The 20,738-nt window shown below is 40.1% G+C and overlaps 1 protein-coding gene and 1 long non-coding RNA gene across 3 annotated transcripts in view; one reads left to right on the top strand and one right to left on the bottom strand.

Moving 5' to 3' along the window:
* LOC115406291 (chromodomain Y-like protein 2) overlaps positions 1 to 20,738 on the bottom strand; it is a 56,281-nt gene that overhangs the window by 30,779 nt on the left and 4,764 nt on the right. For both annotated transcript variants that reach the window (XR_003933526.1, XM_030116242.1), the window contains exon 2: positions 34 to 640. Coding sequence is in view for 1 of the 2 variants with exons in the window: in XM_030116242.1 (XP_029972102.1) it covers positions 34 to 640 (607 nt within the window). In the remaining variant the exon portion in view is untranslated. The remainder of the gene's footprint in view (positions 1 to 33; positions 641 to 20,738) is intronic.
* LOC115406573 (uncharacterized) lies at positions 2,180 to 19,157 on the top strand. The gene is made up of 4 exons (XR_003933550.1): positions 2,180 to 2,283; positions 2,934 to 2,940; positions 10,925 to 10,928; positions 19,143 to 19,157. It is a non-coding gene; the product is annotated as an uncharacterized LOC115406573 (long non-coding RNA).

Raw genomic sequence — 20,738 nt, 5'->3', positions numbered from 1 at the left:
TTCCACATTTCACTTGCTTTCTCAATCCCTTACCTAGTTCAGGGGTGAACTGCTGTCCGGCGCTCTCCGTGTGTCCCGGTTCTCCTTCCGCTCTGTCCGACGGCAGTCTGTGCGACCTGGCCGCCGTCCTGTACACAATGGGCTCCGTCTCTCCGTTCTGGAGCCCGTTATGAGGAACTCTCAGTGGGGGAACAAAATGCGGTCCTCCTGCTGGAGGAGCCTTGTATGTCATAGTTTTTCTTATCTTGTCCCCTAAAGCGTGTTTTCCCGGTCCTAAACCCACTTTCCTCTGCTTATGAGTCGGCCCCGACGCTCCACTCCCAATGGCGGGAACTCCTCCTGCTCTGACCCCCACAGCCGGGCCAAAAGACCTTTTCTTCTTCCGCGCCTCGGACCGGGCTCTGGAGTTGTCTGTTGCCGCGGGGTAGCTGCTGCTGAGGGGCTCCCCGTGGGTTTTTGGGACTTTGGGCCGTTTGTGTGAGTGCAGTCTCAAGCTGTTGAACTGGTCAATAAACTCCTCGCAGTGCAGTAGATGGTGCTCCGGCTCCCATGTGTCCTCCTTACTTCCGTAACCTTTCCACCTAATCAGGTACTCCCACTTACCCTTCTTGTTTCGCCTCTTGTCCACGATTCGCTCCACCTGAAGGGTGCACAGAGAGGAGCCCACAGTCAGACCACAGTTTAAACCGCCGGCAGACACCGCCGTCGTTCAGTCATTCACAATACAACACTGAACACGAGGTGCAACTGAAGTGACAAACACAGAGGCTAACACAACTCTAAATCAACATGCTTATATGTTCAACCCTTCAACAAATGCAATACATGCACTTTAAAAGGAACATAAAACATGGTTTAATCCTAAAGCTGCATCCATGACATATTACATGCATACATCACATATTAGATCACATTATGAGCGGATGAATTCCATTTTGGCTTGATTTGTGACTCGACGTATTACGTATTACAGCCATAAATATTTGGACACAAGTTCTGTTGTTTTTTTTTGTTTGCTTGTTTTTTTTACCTGTTTGATGAAACATATTTCATTTATAAATATATAATAGAAAAGGACAAAAAAGTGCAGACTCTGTTTTCATTTGAAGATATCTTCATTCAAACTGGATGAACAGTTTGGGAGTTTCAGTTCCTTCAAAAGTGCCAACCTCTTTTAAATGGGACCAGTGGTGGGGCAATTGATTCAAAGGCTGTTTCATGGACAGGTGTGATCGAGTCCTTCCTTATATCATTATCAATTAAGCAGACAAATGGAGATGATTTGATGTGTGGAGCTGTATTCGGAAAATTTAGGCTATGAAGACGACACACAGTCAAAGGAGCTCTCCATGCAGATGAAACAAGCCATCCTTTTGCTGAGGAAATATAAAAAAACCCATCTGAGAATTTCCTACGATATTCTGAGGCAAAATGTACAGTTCAGTACATCTTGAGAAAGAAAACAAACGCTGCTGAACTCAGCAAAAAGACCTGCATGTCCTCGAAAGACAACAGTTGTGGATGATGACGGGCACATTTCCACGGTGAAGAGAAACTCCTTCACAACAGTGAACAGCACTCTCCAGGAGGTCAGCGTATCAACATCCAATTCTACCATCAAGAGAAGACTGCTTGAAGGGAAACACAGAGGATTCGCTGCAAGGCATACGGCACTCATAAGCCCCAAGGAATAGGAAGGATACACTGGATTTTGCAAAAAAAATGATAATAATAATTAACTAATAAAGCTAGCACAGTTGTGGAAGAACATTCTTTGAACTGATGAAACTAAGATCAACCTTCACCAGAAGGAAAGAAAGAAGTATGGAGAAGCCAGTAACAACTCCTGATCCACAGTACACTGTATATAATGTGTAAAACATGGTGGAGGCAGCATGATGGGCTGGGCTGCATGGCTGCCAGTCACTGCGGTTTACTGATGATGTGACACAGGACAGAAGCAGCTGAATGAATTCTGAGCTGTTCAGAGACGGACTCTCAGTTCAGATCCAGCCGAGCTGATGGGGCGGCCTTTCAGAAAACTGATGAACGTTGAAACCAAAACATTCATCCGAAGCAACCGGAGTTTAATAAAAACAAAGAAGTGGAAAAGTCTTGAATGACCAACTCCTGATCTTAACCAAACTGAGTGTGCATTTCACAAGGTAAAGTCAGAAAGGCCCACAAACAGCAGGTGAAAGGTGTTGCAGTGAAGGCCTGGCAGAGCATTAAAAAGGAGGAAACGCAGCGCCGGGGGATTCCATGAGTTCAAGACTTCATTCAGTCACTGCCAGCAAAGAGCTTTCAGCCAAGTATTGCAAATTACTATCATTTAATTTGTTCGATTACTTTTGAGCCCATCAAGTAAAGAGATTATGAGTGAAAAAATGCTGTAGATACTCACATTTTTATGCAATTGTTTTTGTTGAGCCCACTGAACTAAAGGTGAAAGTCTTCATTGCAATTGCATCTGACCTGTTTCATTTAAAATTCATTGTGACAATGTACAGAACAAAGATATGAAAAAAAAAAATGTCGCTGTTCACATATTTATGGACCTAACTTTATTTTAAAGTGTGTTTCCCTATTGCCTTCTTTACAGCGTTAAACTATGCGCTCTCTCTCTCTCTCTCGGTTTGTTCTGCAATTTCTAGGATCGCTCATTTTGTCAACCACCCACTCATGCTACACAGGAGCTAAAACCAACACACCCCAGGCTGAAGCTGAAAGGCAGATTATGAACACTGCAGGAGCTGTTTTAGAGGAACTTAGACTCACAGCACAGAAGACTCTAAGTAAAAGCGAGCCTTACTGTCAGTTCTGCTGAACATACAAGAAACAGTGGAATCCAAATTTTGTTTCGCTTGTCCTCCTACACTGTAGACATACATCACCCAAAAATATTGATTATAGACACAAATGCACAAAAAGAGAACAGAGGTGAGAAAAGAGTCCCACAAAAAATTGAACAGAAGTTAAAAAACTAAAATGAAGCTTAAAAATTGAAACACGCAATACATTACAGTGGTATACGTTTACATTTCTATAAACCCTCAGCTAAGTCAAAAGTACACGAAAAAAAATCTATAAATTTTGGATGAATGCAAAACAATCCGGTTGATCCCCTGTGGATTACGATCTGGGCCGTCCTTATGTCTTCAGGCTTGATTAAAAACACTGACTGCAATGTCACTGAATTGAATCTCGGCTTGAGGAATTACTTGGTAGAATGGGTTAGCTTAAAATAAATTTTAAGATTCATGACCTAAGCTTTCATATAATTTCTCCACGACTAAAACAACATCATGCAAGTTGGACAATCACTATAAAAGGGTGTGCAACAGGACGATTTCTTTAAATGTCAGCCAGTACATTGGTGTCCATCAAAAAAGAAGGTAAAAAATAAATCCTCATAAAACCTGCTGTAAATGTCACATTTCTGTACGTTTTTGTCCTGCTGTATTCAATCACAAACTTATAAAAGACTGCGAGGGTCACGCATAATGATTGCAATTAGCACAAGTAACTGTAATAAGATGTAATAATAGGATGGATTAATGTAAAAATGTCCTACAGAGTGGAAGGACAGGCTCCGTTCATGCAGCTCCGCACATGACGCTGAAAGTGGACGTGACAGCTGGAGCTTGGGACAGTAGGACTGTATCTCGCTCACTGCAGCTCGTGCCTTTAATGAATGAACCCACTATATGATCTGTTGGCTCATGGGTAAACTGATGGTGAAGTCAACCTCACCATACAGAAAGGTTTGCTTCTCTACCAGTATTTTTGAAAGTCAAATAACTACAGTTTCAGTGTGGCATACATGTGACAGAAATTACTGTGTTTTGCTCATCGAACACTGTAAAATTGATGCCTGGCCCTTTTCCACCTTTTGTTGGCTGGTATCACATACAGCTCTTTATGCCTCAAGATAATTATATGCAGAGCACAAGTTCACTGGTGCACAGATGTTGTCAACAATGTGCTGCTCAAACCGCATGACCAGGATATGATTTAACAGAGTGAACTGTCCCTTCTCTGGTTTAGCCAGATATGGCTGATGGACTTCCTTCCTGTCTTTTCACAGATGGATCTGACTTCGTCTGTTGAAAGCATTTAGTGTCTGTCTATCCCATAGTGGTGACATTCGTGGACAGGCTGTTCATGGGAATGGGTGACTTGAGTCTGCTGCCGCCAGTGTTTCAAACGTTGATCCAAATCCTAGGATTTTGGCTTCACTTTCAGGAATCTTTTATATCTTCCAGATTTTCATCGACTCAATTTGTAGTTTTCAAAGAACAAGCAACATCCCTGGCTTTATCAGAGATCATCAGAGATGGAAAGGTGTCTGTACTTCACTCGAGTATTTAAGTTTTCTGCCAAACTTTTTTGAACATAAATGACTGTACTTTCTCCTCTGGCTAATTAGTGGTTTCAGCCTCTTCACTTCAGAGCTACAGTGAAAGGATCAAAGCAGCTGGCAGTGAAAATCATGAATACTGAAGCTGCAGAAAGTGATGAATATAACAGTAATTAAGCTACATCAGGACTGGCGGACTGCAAACATTTTAACATTTACTGTTTGGAAAATTGAAGTTTTAAAAAAATCTATATTGTATACTGTTTGATACAAGTCAAGGTGGTAAAATTAAAATTAGAAGAGAAAAAAATTCTCAGTCAAAACATACAAGTTTACCCGTGATCTGTGATACAGCTGGTATATCCACATCAACAAGTATAAAATTACAATACAATCGGTACTTTTCAGCAGTGAAGACGAATCAGAAAAACTGTGGTTTTACCTGCCAAACAGATTTTATTTTATTGCCGAATCATGTGAAACAAAAGCAATGTGTCAAATCTGAAGTTACACCAACATCTTTTAGCAAAAGATAAGTTGTAGCACACTATACAAATATGTGTGTGTTTGTTCCTGAATTTCTAAATTTGTGGGTCGAACAGACCTAAAGCACCAGCAAATTAATTAAAGCTAGGGTTGGCGATCTTGGAAAACTAGCGTTAGCATGTAGCATCTCCCCAAGGCTCCGCCTAGCTAGCTCCGCCCAGCTCCCACCCCATTGGAGGAGCTCCGTTGGGAGCGGAGACGCGGAGACGTTCACGGCGCGCGGTGTGCGCGGCACTTCTGCGTCCAGTGCGTCCCTGCCGTAACCTGTCCTCAGCGCTTCGTTTCTTCGTTTTTCTTTATTTGCTCTACACCAAGTTATGGCGCACTCAACGGTAAGTAAACCCCCAAACATTCGTCTCCGCCGTTCTGCAACGACGCTCCGTCCTTCTACGCGCGCACTGAACCAGGGTCAGTGCACGCGTACATGTACGCGCAGGGGGGCAGGTCGAACGGCGAAGGGATTTGATTGGTTCAAAAAAAGGTGTCCCGGCAAGACTATTGGTTGCTGTTTTTCCCATTTTACTCCTGCTGTAGATAGCGGATATTTTCCAAACTACTTTAAACACACGCTATGAATTGCTTCCCATCGGGTCATAAAGATCATTTTAACCAGTATTTAAAAAAATGTATCTCATTCAAATCGCCATCCCTAGCTTTAAGTAATAACATGTTGTCCACTTCTTTCTTGTTAAATTATATTCCTTAAACAACATGAATGATGGCACAGTATTTCTTATTCATCACACTTTTTCATTAAAAAAGAGAAACTTGTTGAGCATAAATGAAGCATATTTCATTTATTGCCGACACACCAACTGCGATGGTGTTGTCTAGTCATTTTGTGTGTGTGACTAATCAACCAAACAATAAGAGTGGGAATCATTACTTCGCAATTCAGTTTGATTGCATTTAGCTTGATTTGCAAAGGTGTTGATTAAATTCGAGATGCAATTTTTAAGCAAAGTTTACGATCCATAACTTAATGAAGGACACCACTCGTTCCCAGAGACAGCTACAGTATTTTTGCAGAAGAAACCTCACTATAAGCTAAATCACACTCTTCGTCCATTTATGTATCTTCTGCTGGTTTTACAATTTGGATGAGAAACCAAGATGATGGGCTGTAAATACTGTAGATAAAAAAATAAACAGTCATTCACAAATTGACTTCAGCTGGACTGTGTTGCACATCTTTAACCCCTTCGGTCAACCTCAGTAGTTGTCACCTTCAGCCATTCACACACACAATGGGGAAAACCGCCATGTAAGGGGTTTTGCCAATTTGGAGCAACTTGGGGTTTAAATACCTTCCCCAAGGACACTTTTACATATAGACAAGAGGAGATAGAGAATTGAATCACCAAGTCATGTAATGTAACCGATCCCAGTAACTACAACACAGCTGCCACAAACAACATGTTTTAGACCCAGTTTCCCCAACTTGGTTGTGCAGGGAGCTGGACCGTCTCACTCCTACTCTGGGGTAAAGGTAGACCACATCACAGGATCAACATAGTGAGGCAATCGAAACCTTATACAGACATCGGGAGAACATACAGAAAGACACCAAGCCGGAAACAAACCAGGCATGCACAGACACTTTTGAATACAGGCAAATGAGAGTGAGAAATTACTGGGAAACAATGAAATCAATGGAATGCCTCAAAGAAACTCTGATACTATGTACACGCATAGAAACCATGGAAACTCCACAGAACTAAACAGAACAGCGAATCAAACCAGGGTCTTCTTAATCTCAGGTAAGAGCAATGATAAACTAAAATAACAACAACAAAAATGTCTTATTTTCTCACAACCCATTGCTCAAATCAAACAACCACAAAGCAAAAAAGAGGCAAATGTATCATCACACCACAAGGAAGTCCTGAACACATCACATCAAATATATTCATACCAGGGGTGTTTAAAAAAATCGATTCGGCGATATATTGCGATACTACGTCACGGGATTCTCGCATCGATTCAAAATATGACCATATCGATTTTTAATTATGTATTTTTCCAGCAAATGTCCATTGCAGCATCTTTTTGTGTGCTGGACTTTCACTCCTGGCCACTAGTTGGCAGCACACCACACCAGGAGCTTTGCAGAGCCTCCAGTCCGCCAGAGCAAGAACAGCATCTCGCGAGAGCTCTCCCGGGTGGCTTCTTTACACTGCAGTCTCGCGGTATTTAGATCACACAACAGTCTCCCGTGGCGGAGGAACTGGGAAACGCTCCGAGGAATATTTATAAAGCTGAAATCTGGACGCACTTTGGCTTTTACAACAAGGACGGAGGGACAGATGAGAGCCACGCTATTTGCAAAATGTGCTTTGCAAAAGTCAAATACAGCGGAAACATCACCAACCCACATGCATTTGAACAGGATGTCCCCATGCAGGACACCCTGAGGGCCTGGACAGCTGTGTGAGGGACAGGCTGCGTCCCCCCAGGTGTGTGAAGGAGCGTTACCGCAGTTCCTTCCTCCCTGCTGCCATCAGACGCTACCAGCACTGCTCCAACTAATCCAAACACACAACACACACTGTCCTAAATGAAACTCCTGTGTTTTTGCCTTTTCATGTTACTCATATTTTTCTATGATATTGTACATATGTCTGTCCTATATGTATATTTAAATAATATGTAACTCATCTGTTATTAATATTATAGTTTACATACATGTTGTCTTAAATGTATATTTAAATTATATTTGATTTGTTAGTTTATATCTGTTATTTATATAACTATAAATCTGTCTCGATTTATGTTAATTATATTTAATTTACATCTGCTAGTGTATATCTGTTATTTCTTTAATTATATCTGTCTGAAACTTATATTTAAACTATATTTAAATTATGTCGTATCTGTTCTTTAATTATATCTATCCTAAATTTATAGTTAATTTTTCTATGTATGGTTGGGCCTTGTAAATTCTCATATTTCGCATTTCTTTTCTGTTTCTATTTCTTTTCTCTGTGCTGCTTAACATTGCAATTTCCCCCTGTGGGACAAATAAAGGACTTTCAATTCAATGTTTGACAATGATTGCACTTTATTTTCTCAAAACACGTTACATTATTGAAGGTATATGTAGCCTTTATTTTTATTTACTGTTTAAACGAAAAAGTAGCCTGCAACTTGTTTGCTGTTAAATATAGTTGCTTGAGTGCTGCTGTTAAATGGGATGAATAAAATGTGTTTCATACAAGTTTTCTCATGAAGTACTAGTTTACAAATTAGTTGTTCCTAAAGTATCGAATAATCGTCATAAACATTGGCATCGGGATATATCGGGATATATCGAATCGTGACCCATGAATTGTGATACGAATCGTATCGCCAGATACTAGGCAGTACACACCACTAATTCATACATTCACATCCAAATAAAGCCCCAAGGCAGAATTACCACAGATTCAAAATACCAGAATAAATTGACACATGTCACGCCTGCAACTCACAAATTGAATGAAACACTGTAATTAAGTCTTTATAAGGCTTGATGGGCAGCACAGCCTCCTGTGGAGGTACTGCTTTTATAATTATGGCCTGCAATAGCTCTTTGAACATGAAATGCAAGCTTCAGCATCATGTATAGGAAGTCTCTTTAACTGCTAAAAGAACTGTGAATGCAGATTTTCAGTCTTTAGTCATTTTTTTGAGTCACAAAAGACAAGATAAGGCAGTCTCAGTACATTTTTAGCCTCTGCATGAAGCATCGTGGTTTTGGGAGATGAGGCTGATGGAAAATGGTTTGAAAGTTTGAGTGTAGCTGTGGTAATGACTGCTCATCATGCTCGAGGATGCGCTGCCCGCATTAGCAGGAGTAAACAGCCTTTGATGGGTGAGCCGCAGGGGTGTCAGAGAGCGGAACAGATGATTAGGCTTATTACAGTCCCAGAAAATGTCACACCTAACAGTAGCACACACAAAGAAGGGGAAAAGGAGAGAGAGTCGAACAAACTTGTGTGCACAGCAGCCAACAGAGGTTTGAAAACTTTGGCTGTTTAAAGGGGCTGATTGGATTATATGAAGTGGGGCTGCAGTAGATCAGGATCTGCATGTGCTCACTATGGAGAATTGGGCTGCTGTGTTCAAACAGCACTGCTGTGAATAGAAATCGCAGCACGCCACAAAAAAAATCAATGTATTAAGAGTGCATGCAATTTTTTAAATCACTTAAAATTGCTTTACCTTGCCTTCAGACAACCTTTTCTCAACAAGAGATCGTGCTCTCCTTGTTCCCTTCCCGTCTTGATCAATATTGAGTTAATGTCCAACTTCAGTACGGTGTCAGAGTAACAACAATATCAACACTGTTGTAAATGTTTCAGTTAACGATGATAACCAAGGTTAACCAGTAAACAAGGTTAACCATGTATGAAATTTGTGTGATCAGAATCGGCCGAAACACAATGACGCTTCTTTGTTTTTTTCCCTTTAAAACCTTTACCAGCAATTTTACAGTTCCAGTAACAGTATTTGCTTCTGCAGCAGCAGTACTTCTGTCATCCCTTTAAGTACCGTAAGTAACAAGCATACAAAAAAAAAAGTAACATAGTGCGAGTCTTAGCCTCCTCAAGTGTGGCCTGTGTACAGGAAATGCTCCAAGTGCAATCGTGGTGCACTGTCTACTGACCTTACAGAACAACATCACATCTTACCCACAAGCCCACAAGTCTGTCACACCTGCAACAGCGTGGTATGAAAACCAATGAAACAAAAGTGAAGGTTGACATTAAAGTCACATAGAAGGAGTCAGCACTTTTTAGTCACAACTTTGACATGCGGGAGCGTGTGTGTGTGTGTGTGTGTGTGTTACTGTTCAAATCAAGCCGATACTAGTAATACACCACAAGTCAAGAGTGCATTATATGATGCAAAAGTGTGCAAAAACCCACTGATTTCATCAATGGATCTGCAGGCTGTTCTGTCAAATGGCGACCACCTGTCATAAATGAAAATTCAATTTCTAACTACTGTTTTACGATCAATATAAGGTGCATTGCTTTGTTAGGATCGATGATCAGTGGAGAGATGAATCAAGGAGGGAGTCTTTTGATCTTGGTTTCATTAAACAATGATGCATAGAGCCGTGATTGCCAACCAGGGCTGCCTGACCCCCATGAAGGGGGTACCAAAGATTCATGAGGGTTCATGACGCTGTCTTGATTTTAAGGAGTAAAACAGAAACACATGTTTTAAAAATAGGTGAGTCAATATCTGATTCATTGCTGTTACAAATCTACATTTTAAGTATTTACATTAAAAGCGTATAATTAATTCCAAAATCTATACAATTAAATTGCAATTTAAAAGTTTTTTAAATTCTGTATTGCAAAGGTATGGGCTTGCTGAACGTGAACATACACAAAGGTAAGCTCGAAAATTAAGCAGCGAGAGAAAACAGTGCGGGTTTTCAGGCTAAAGAAAAAGATGAATCCAGCAAAAAGAAAAAGAAAAAATTGTACTAAGAGAGTTACATAAACTATGGCTTCACAGGAGCATGGATGAAATTAGAGCTGAATGAATCTTTCACAGTGAAAAACTGGCAAAAGAAAACTTGAAACCATGCAAGCTGAAGCGGCACTATTGATGAAACACCCTGCAAACTGTGTAAACACAGAGTTTATACTCAGTCAAAGGAACTTATTGCAGAATATAACAAGAAACAGTATTTCACATGTAGTGTGTTATGAGGTCCCTTCAACTTTTCTTGTCGGGTGTGGTGGAGGTTGCTCTGGCTGGGAACCACTGGCATAGAGAACCTCATGCACCATGTTGGTGAAGAACTTTCGTTTGAGGCTATCTTAGTTCGTTGGGGAAAAGGAAGTTCAGTTATTGATTCAACAACTCAACTCTGCAACACACTAAAGAGAACAGGCAGATGATATGAGTTCATATTGTCTAAAGCAGACATTGAACTTCAGAGCTTCAAAAAGACAATTGTGATGACGAAATTCCAGGATTTTCCAGTATGAAAGCCAAACTCTCATCCAAACATTGGAGGTTTGTCTGAATGGTATTTACACAAAGAATTTGGTGAAATTTACTGTTATCTACATTCTCTCTACTTGTGAAATCTATCCTGTAGCACTGTTTGCCACAAAATCCCAGAGCTAAATTTACAATTGCATGCTAAGACTTGTCAAGGTGCTATTTCTCATCAAATGTTGTAACCTATTTCCTCTAAACCGAGGGTTTGATTGTGGCTTCGCTGGCTTTGCAAACAATGCAAAGTCAGATATGTTAACAAGGCCAAAGGTAACTGTTGCTCCTCAGGAAGACACCATTTCTGGAGCAGTGGTGCAAAGTGAAGAGTATACAACTCCCCCAGCATAAACCAAATCTTCCCGGCAGCCCCTCGGCTGTGTTTCTGGGGGTTTGCTTTGTGTTTTCTCCCCAGCAGATGTCTGGTATCATCTGAGTACATTGTTTGTCTCCCAGATCTTGTCTCGACTTCCACAGTTCCCCTTAGCTGCCATTTCTGAATGACATTTCAGACAGTGGAAATTGCAAACTGCCAAGTGTGATATTTTTTGATATTTTTTGACTGTTTTGTAGGCATCAGTTAGCCTCATTTCACAGACCCCCAGCAGCTGCTTTGAGGACCCTGTGGTTGTTACATTTTACCCCAGAGCTTAAAGGATCTATGGATTGATTGAGCTCTGAATACACCATCACAGACTGGCATACCTTACAAATCCTAAATGTTTCGAACTGACAATGATTAACTGGACAAGAGCACTTATGTACTTGGCTGATTTCTCGGATTTGTAAAATTAACAGTACATTAACATCTGAAGAAAGGCTTCCATTAATCATTTAATTTCTCAGTTTTTACAAGGTCTACAGCCCTCAGCATGTAGGCATTTGTAAATTCACCCTCACAATTAGGCTTCGATGCTCCTTTGTTAATAATCAGGGTGTGAGCTTTTGCACTGGAGCATCAATCAGCTTAGATCTCGTCATATCAACTTCTCTTAAAGCTGTAAACAAATAAAAAGCAACTAGCAGTACTTTTGCTGAAGCATTAACTGCATATACTCCGCGAAAGGTCATCCTGTGGGAACTCCTGGTGAGCACCTGAACCATGTGATTGACATTTGCGAGAGCAGACAGATGGTTAAAGTTTTAATAAGGACCTAAACGACATTATGGTTCATATAAAATGCAAACAGAAGAAATGCACTGGCAAGCTCAACAACAGTAAAAGACCTGGAAGTCAAAAGGAGCCAACGTTGACTCAGTCTATTTCTTTCACTGTTGCAGAAAAAGCCCTTTAACAAGTCGGCGTCAGATTCTTGTCTTGCCACTGTACTTCATGTCTGAATACAGCCAAGCTCCAACACACCACAGCGATGTGAGCAGGAGCAAAGCTAAAATCTCCAACAGATCCCTGACCTCTCCCTCTGAAGCCAGGACGTGACCTGTTGTCAAGTTATGATCATGAGGAGGCTGTGCTGTAATAACCAAAATGAAAACACAGAAATAAACCGGCTTTCAAGTGAACTATGGGTATCTCTCAAAAACAGAAAGGACAGGCAGACCGAGAACAGTTCTGAAAAAGTACACAATCATTGACACAATGATTTAAGCAGAGGAGAAAATAATCCAATTGCTACCTCAATGTCTGTCAAACCCGAAGAAAGCAAAGTTGTGGAGAGGGCATGTACGGCTGCCAATGGGAGTGAGTCACTGCTGGGTGAAGTTGCAAGATGAATTCTGACATGCGTCACGTTCTGCTGAGATTCTGTCAAATGCTTCAAATCTGACAGCACAGCACTCCACAGTACAGATGAGTAACGGCAAGGAGCAGGCAGTAAAGGCAACCGCAGACCTTCTTAAGGGGAATGCTCCAAGACAGCAGGATTATTGCACAGGTGTGCCTCAGGCTGGCCACGGGAAAAGGACATTCTAAAAAGTGCAGTTTCATCAAACAGCACAATGCCACAAATGTCACAAGGTTTGAGGAAGCATGCAATTGGCATGCTGGCTGCAGGCATGTCCACCAGAGAGGATGCCCGTGAACTGAATGTTCATTTATCTACCATACGCCATTTCCACAGGCGTTTCAGAGAATTTGGCAGTAAATCCAACCAGCCTCACAAACGCAGACCACGTGCAACCACACCACTCCAGGACTTCCACATTCACCTCCAAGACCAGCCACATGGACAGAAGCTGCAACAACTGGCTTGCATAATCAAAGAATTTCTCAGGGAAGCTCATTTGCATGCTCAACGTCCTCATCAGGGTCTCCACTTGACTGTAGCTCATCACTGTGACTCACTTGAGCGGGAAAATGCTGATATTCGATGGACAAATCTGGAGAGGCGTTCTCTTCATGGATCAGTCCAAGTTTTTAATGTACAGGACAGATGACAGTGTATACGGCATGGTGTGGGTGAACGGTTTGCTGATGTTTACGTTGTGAACAAGCAGACAAATGTTATGGACAATGAACACAACAGCAGTTTATTGATGACATTTTGAATGCACAGACATACCCTGATGAGACCCTGAGGGCCACGGTTGTGGCTTTCATCCTCAACCATCACCTCATATTGCAACAATGTACGGCAATGTACGGTCCCATGTAGAAGCAGCTATACACAATTCCTGGAAGCTGAAACATCCAAGTTGTTGCATGGTCAGCATATTCACTGGTCATGTTTGGGATGTCCTGGATCAGTGTGTACGACGGCGCGTTCCAGTTCCTGCCAATATCCATCAACTTGGCACAGCAATTGAAGAGGAGTGGACCAACATTCCACAGGCCACAATCAACAACCTGATCAACTCCGTGAAGAAGCTGTGTTGCACTACGTGAGGGAAATGGACACACCAGATACTGACGGGCCCTCGTTTGTTCAGTGCATATATTCAAATCATAAAACTGTTATAATACCAATGAATCTAACTGTATGTCAGCTCCAAGGACTCTACTCATTTATTTTGCCTTAAAAAAATCAAAAAAGCAAAAGAGAATCCACTTCTACAGTGGTGTTATATATAGATATTTGTTACAAATATAGCTTTGAGTTAAACAAACAAATACACACCAAAACAAATCAGCATTCCCTCTTGAGTTACACTCTCCCAGAACATTGTCTGTTCAAATGAAGGTAAACAGGCTTGAAAATTCACAAGATGAGTCACTGTTTGCTCCCTCTCACACAAAAGGGTTTGTGAATATTCACTTTACTAGAAATTAGAGGGGGGGCCTGACATCATCCACTGTGTACTCTATCACAAATGGTTAGAAACTGTGGTTTATTGCAGCGGTGATAGTAACTGTCCCTGATGTGCTGTGGTGGTTTGAACACATCACCGCTGTTTAAACAGACTCATTGGGGTGACAGTGAATTACATGGGAGATGTGAAGACTCACAGTTTGAATCAATGTCACACTAAACAGCATGGCAGATTTACATGCACGCAAAGAAACAGGAGTGGAGAGGGGAGACAGACAGTCCAAGTTGCATCCACAAAACATTAAGTTTTAATAATGCTATTTCGGTATGAGCTGATGGAGGGCTTCTCGTGAGCCACCAAACTTTTTTTTTTTTTAGCTCCCCTTGAGGCTGAAACAGAGCGAGTCAGACAAACAAGGATCTGTCAGAGATGGTACGATAGGAGCTGTGGAAGTCCACAAGATGACTTAAGTTTTCTGAATGGTTACAGATGCAACGGAGCGTATTACTGACCAGATACACATCAGTTACACCGGGTATGCATCAGCATCTGCAACACAGATTGCATCACTCCAACTCAAAAGGACGAGGAATATCATACATGCAAACCCAACAACCAAAATCCCTGGAAACACTGAATGAATAGTGCAGCAGCTGGAATCAGTGTGGTGCGATTCAAGTTGTATGTGCCTGTGGCAGAAGCACCTGGTGGGAGAAAGAATCCCGCTGTTGCTGAATACACTCCTTCCCTTACCCTGTCCAGTCATCAAATAATACGCTGGGTTTTTTTTGTTTTTTTTTTAATACAAGCACAGAATTATCACTGATACAATTTCAGTCAAATTTACAGAAGGTTTATACAATGCTAATCTCGAAGTAAATCTATCTCCAGGGCCCATTACAAGCTGACACACGCGGCAATCCTTCAAGCCTGAAAATACATTCTCAAATATAAAGCTACAATATAAGTTTTTACTTCATATCCAGTTATGTGAATGACACGAATGGTAATAATGTCCAAAAGAAACTCTCACATGGAAACCTGTCTTTCTCAAAGTAATCGCCCAATTGCCCCAACAGTTAAAAAAAAAAAAAAAATATATATATATATATATATATATATATATATATATATATATATATATATATATATATATATATATATATATATATATATCTTTCATCTGTCAATGAGAGTCAGGATGGGCAACATGGCCCACAATTGAATAAAAATTTTGTATTCTGGTGCAAAATGCAGTAAAATGTCTCATTCAATCCTGCTGCAACTAAAAATCCAACAATGACAATGGCATGAGCAATCTTCTCACAGGCCGGACTAGAATCCTCTGGTGTCCCGGGTTTGGCTGGTGGACCATATGTTTAACAGAGCTGACTCACTCAAGCTAAATCATGAAGTAAACGCTCCGTCTCAGGGGAGGTGCACAGCTCTGGAGGAGGTGGGAACTCTTGGTCAAAATGTTTTTCGCATTCTCTGCAGATTGTGTTTTTCTGCTCAGCATTGAATGGGTGAAGTCACCAAAAGCCTCTGGCAAGCACTTTTGGGTGATTTGTTGCAATTATTGAATATGCACGATAATAAGGATCCATTATTTTCGCAGCGTGATCCGTAGATGGCGGCCATTACCCAAATGTACCTGACATTTTCTCTTCAAGTTTTTCCCATTCTTTTTTATGGGATGAATCTTGTGCCAGTTGGAAGTGAAACTGAATTCTTTAAGATACGAATTTGAATCATTCAATTTGAAACTGAATTGATTAGTTGAATAATTACTCTTAAACTCTGAATCAAATCTAAATGCTCTGATTTGAAATTGAATATAATGATTTGAATCACGATAAAAATCAAAACTGTGTCTCATTCAACTGAAAAATTCAACTCCCTAATTCACTCATTTTCACAAAGTTTCACTTTTCTCCGTTCAAATTCAGTTCTTCAACTCAATTTTTAATGCCACACATCCAGGATGGCCTCAAGTAAAAATAAAAATGCAATTACCTCTACCATCTTAATCTCTACCTAATGGCACAAGGTTTAGACCATAGTTTTTGTTCGCTGCTATGTTGTGTCTGTCTGTATACTTGAGACGTGAGTGGAGCGAGCGTACAGGGAGGGGCGGGGCACTGAGTGCAGCTTGCTTCAGAGGGATAAAGGCTGCAGGAAGGACAGAAACAGGGAAATTTTGTGACTTCTAGTGAAAAATATGTCAATATAATTTTGGATTTTGGATTTTTTCAATATGAAAACATTTTTATATAAATCACCCAGTACTACATCAAACATTTTATAACCATCACATATTCTAAATCTATCAAATTGGGCTGGGAGATATGGGAAATGTTCAATCACAATAACGTTTTTTATATTACTCAATCTAAGTATGACTATATATGAATTAGGGCTGTCAAAATTAGTGCGATAATGAGTTAATTCACATTCCTATTGATGCCACTACTTTATTTGATGTGCTATTAACTCGCACATTTTTTGCAGCCACATGTCTGTGGTGACAACAGGTTGGATGAGGAGCAGAGAGTAATAAGGACGCTGAGCCATTCTTTTCTTTTATGAAGGTTCCAGGTAATTTTCTTCTATTAATGACCAAAAGGACCTGCTGGTTCAGGAGTCTGTTATTGTGATGCATGAGCTCAATCAGTCTGTGCTGAAAAATGTTTAGAAAACTGGAATGTAGCTGGTTGGACATTACAGCGTCAGATTATTACTAAATAATGTTCCATTCAGGTGAAAATGCCCTTCCAGCGTTTTTTTTTTTTTAAGCAAACAGAATGTTTGTGGCTATGTGGAGATTATTTTGGACAGTATTTAATATTGTTATGGATTGTGGCAACAACAACAAACATACAATTACTTAAAGCAAGCATATTTGTCCTATCATTGTTGATGAGAGGATTAAGAACTTGAATAATTCCCTTTAATGTACATTTAGAGTAGATTATAAAAATGTGCAATCAATTTGCGATTGAGAGTTAACTATGGACAATAAATGTTTCCTGCAACTCTTACCAGAAGTTATTTCACAATACACATCTCTATCATTTTATCCTCCAGCCCCAGATGAGAGCAACACATTATTGTAAAACCACTACTTCTTAGCTACTGAAAGGATTTCTAAACTGTAAAGATGTAAAACAAGCTGAAATAAACATGTACAACTCTGATGGCACAAGTAACAATTTGGCCCTTGAGATTTCTGTTATATCTGAAACCTCAGTTATTTCAAACAGCTTGGTCTGACCCACGCTCAATGGCACATAGTAATTTTACACCAGAATTCTCTTTATCTCGCCAAATGTTTTCCAAGTCCACTTCAATGAAGGTCAAATATCTGACACAACTTTCTCACTTTATACAGTCCTATCATCAGAATTACCTAGAGACCACATGCTGAAGCTGAATTTTTCACTAAAATAGTTTGCTTTCAAGTTGAATTTCAAGGGCCTTTAAAAATTCCTTGACATTACCGGATATAGTCCACAACCGCCAATCAAAAAGTGGTTAAAGAGCTTCTTATATCCTGACATGAATGCATCATAACCATCCATAATATTGGGAAACACAGACTCCACCTACTGCTGACTTCAAAGCATTTAATCATTTGCTTCTTATGTAACACCTCTGATTTCATTTCTCCTTTTACTTTCAAGATGATCATTTTTAACTCACTTTCAAGCAAATACAGTTCGTTTGTCCTTCACTTGCAGGCAAACTTTTGGGGAAAATTAATATCAGGCAGATAATTTGCTTCATTGAACAAAGCTAATGCAGCAAGTGTCAATTAGTCACACAGACGTACATAAAAAAAAAAGACTGGTGAATCTCTACGAGAAAAAGGGAAAGCGATGAAATCAAGGCAACTCTGCTTTCAAGCCTTACATGGAGTTTGCATGTTCTCCCAGTGCCTGTAGGAGCTTTCTATGCATACAGTGGCTTCTCAAACAGCCTATGGGTCTATATGTGTGTGTGTGTGTGTGTGTGTGTGTGTGTGTGTGTGTATTGTCTGTCTCTGAGAGTCCTGTGACAGACTGCTGATCTACTTGATGCATAATCTGACTGAAACCCAAGGCGAGCTGAGACAGACTCCAACTCCACTAACAAGAAAGAACAAATACTGAATTCTAGTAATAAACGAATAGAAAATCTTAATTTCATCACATTGACAACACATGTCCACCTCAGTTAAAGTGGAAATGACACCAGTAGCAGCGTAACGTCAACATAAAGGTGGTGCAGGTGGCTCACGTGACATTCAAACAATGCGTTTGTCATGTGATTGGTATGCAGGGCTGCCAGTTTACCATCTCTGCCACACAAGCCACAGCACAATCAAAACCAAACGCACCAAATTCAATCATCTATTTCTTATTTGCTGCGTCATGCTAAGAATTATTAGTGTAGTGGTGCAAGTGACTCCACATGTAACCATCACAAATTCCCGTTGGAGGTGTGACAAACACATTGTTTACAATCTACTGCTTGTCTGCTGTTCCCATGTTGACAGTTGCCTGGCCCCATAATTGCATTTGTGGTTACTTCAACTTACAAAATAAGGTTTAAAAAAAAAGAAGAAGAAAAAAACCCCTGTAATCTTGTTTTAACTCATCAAGTATCAAGAAGATGAATATTGGTGGAGTTTGGTATGTAGTGTCAGTGTATGTTAATTGCATTTCTATTGGGTCTAAGCAGCTGTAGCTTGTCACAGCAGTCGCCACTGGGCAGCACAGCAAGACGGCAGTCGTCACATATGTCGGAGGATTATCCCATTCTTTGTTAGGCCGCAAGACCGCGACATCGGTTATCTATGGATCACATCCACTGTGCACCATAAGACCAAAGCGATTGAGGCGTTAATGTACAACAAAGAACTTCCCATTTAAGGTAATGTTTGGATCACCAAAGCTACAGGAAGAACGTTTAATCCACTCAAGTTGATATTGTAATGGATGTTTTACTGGATAATTGAAAGGTTCAAGAAAATGTTGCACATAAAAAGTCAACAAAGGCATCAAAGATTCAAAGTTACATCATCGATCATTAGCCCAATTTCTGTGTGGCTAAAAAGGACGTAACTTCAAAACGGAGCTGCAACAAAGATCATGTTACTGGGATCAAAAAATTAGGAAATGTAATGACTTGTCTTGTATCATCCTTCAATCTGGCTCCACCAAAATATTTCAAGAAAACCACCACTACATACTTTATTTTAACCTCTTCTTTTTGTTTTTTTAAATGAGATTTAAAAAAAAATACAAGTTTCACAGCCAAATCTTCTCAATACATGAGGAAAATATTTGATAGTAAAACAGCTGATTCTTGAGGAGAAGTTTAGCTTAGGCAAAACGTGTGAACATCAAATACAATTTTGCATTATATTCATTTAATCTCAGTATTTACCTTAAACATTACGGTACTTTGTACAGCAGTTTGCTATTTTAACTGTGAAAAGCTCTTCAGAAATAAACTACTTCCTACCTAAACAAGTCTATCTTTTATGTGTAGCAAGTCAGTCTGGCAGATGGAGATGAGCAGAGAGTTTTTTTGTTGAGCCAATGACCCCAGTTGTTCGTTTTTCAGTCTACATTGTTCAGCTCATTCAATGAGCCTCCACTGCTTCTTTGTGTTTGACAAGTCAGCAAACTGCTTCAGGACAATTTAGGAAAAGCGCTCACAGGTTACTTTTCCATTGGTTTCATTGTCACAATGTTTTTTCAACACAACTTGTTAGTTTACTTCATATTTGCATGTAAAGGAGACTGATGGTCTTGTTTGCTGATGGCATTTTAAAACAAGCGATAGGCCTGGATGATATTTTAAAATGTATTCTTATTATGTTTGTTCCAACCCCTTTGAACAATGTGATTTTGACCTTAGCAGATCAAAATCCTACTTTAATGAACCCAGATAGTCACACAAAATACTGCCATCCAACTGGAGTTTACATTTTTGGTCAAATATAATAAGTAAAAGAAATGTCCACTGATGTGAAAGCTAAGTAAACCACACACATGATTTTTTTTTCTTTTCAACTTTAAACCAGACCAAGAAACTGCACCAAAAGTATGAGCACTGCTTTGGAGATGTCATATTAAATTCTCACACCTATTACAAGTCATGTTGCTACATCTTACCAACTTCCAAGGAAAAACATAAAAGCGATTCATTTGAATGCCCAACTTTGTCTCAGCGAACCAGACAGTAGTCTGAAGGCAGTTTATTATCAAAACTTTCCACCATTGAATCATTTCTTTGACTTTTCAACATATTGGATGCAAATGATATCTTTTCGGACTTGAGAACTCCAAAAGAGGGATGATTAACAAAATCCAAGCTTTCACACATTATGTTAGAAGCCTATGTGCATTTCCAGCACGTTCCTCCTCATTGAAAAATATCCATCTTATTCTCAGCTCATCAAGTTTTGCTGTGAAATCCAGGTAAACGTGTGAAAGCTTCCTGTAGAAACGTGGACCACAATGCTGCTTCAGCCACATTTTTTTTTTCCCTCAAAGAAGGAACAAAGAACATGCGAAAGCAGGATGGTATTATATTTTTTGCCTTCTCTTTCTTGTTCGCAACCTGTCATAACAAA

This window comes from Salarias fasciatus, chromosome 1 (assembly GCF_902148845.1).
Source record: "Salarias fasciatus chromosome 1, fSalaFa1.1, whole genome shotgun sequence".
Taxonomy (NCBI): domain Eukaryota; kingdom Metazoa; phylum Chordata; class Actinopteri; order Blenniiformes; family Blenniidae; genus Salarias; species Salarias fasciatus.
Note: the sequence above shows the minus strand (reverse complement) of the source record. Positions and strands in the feature narration are given on the sequence as shown.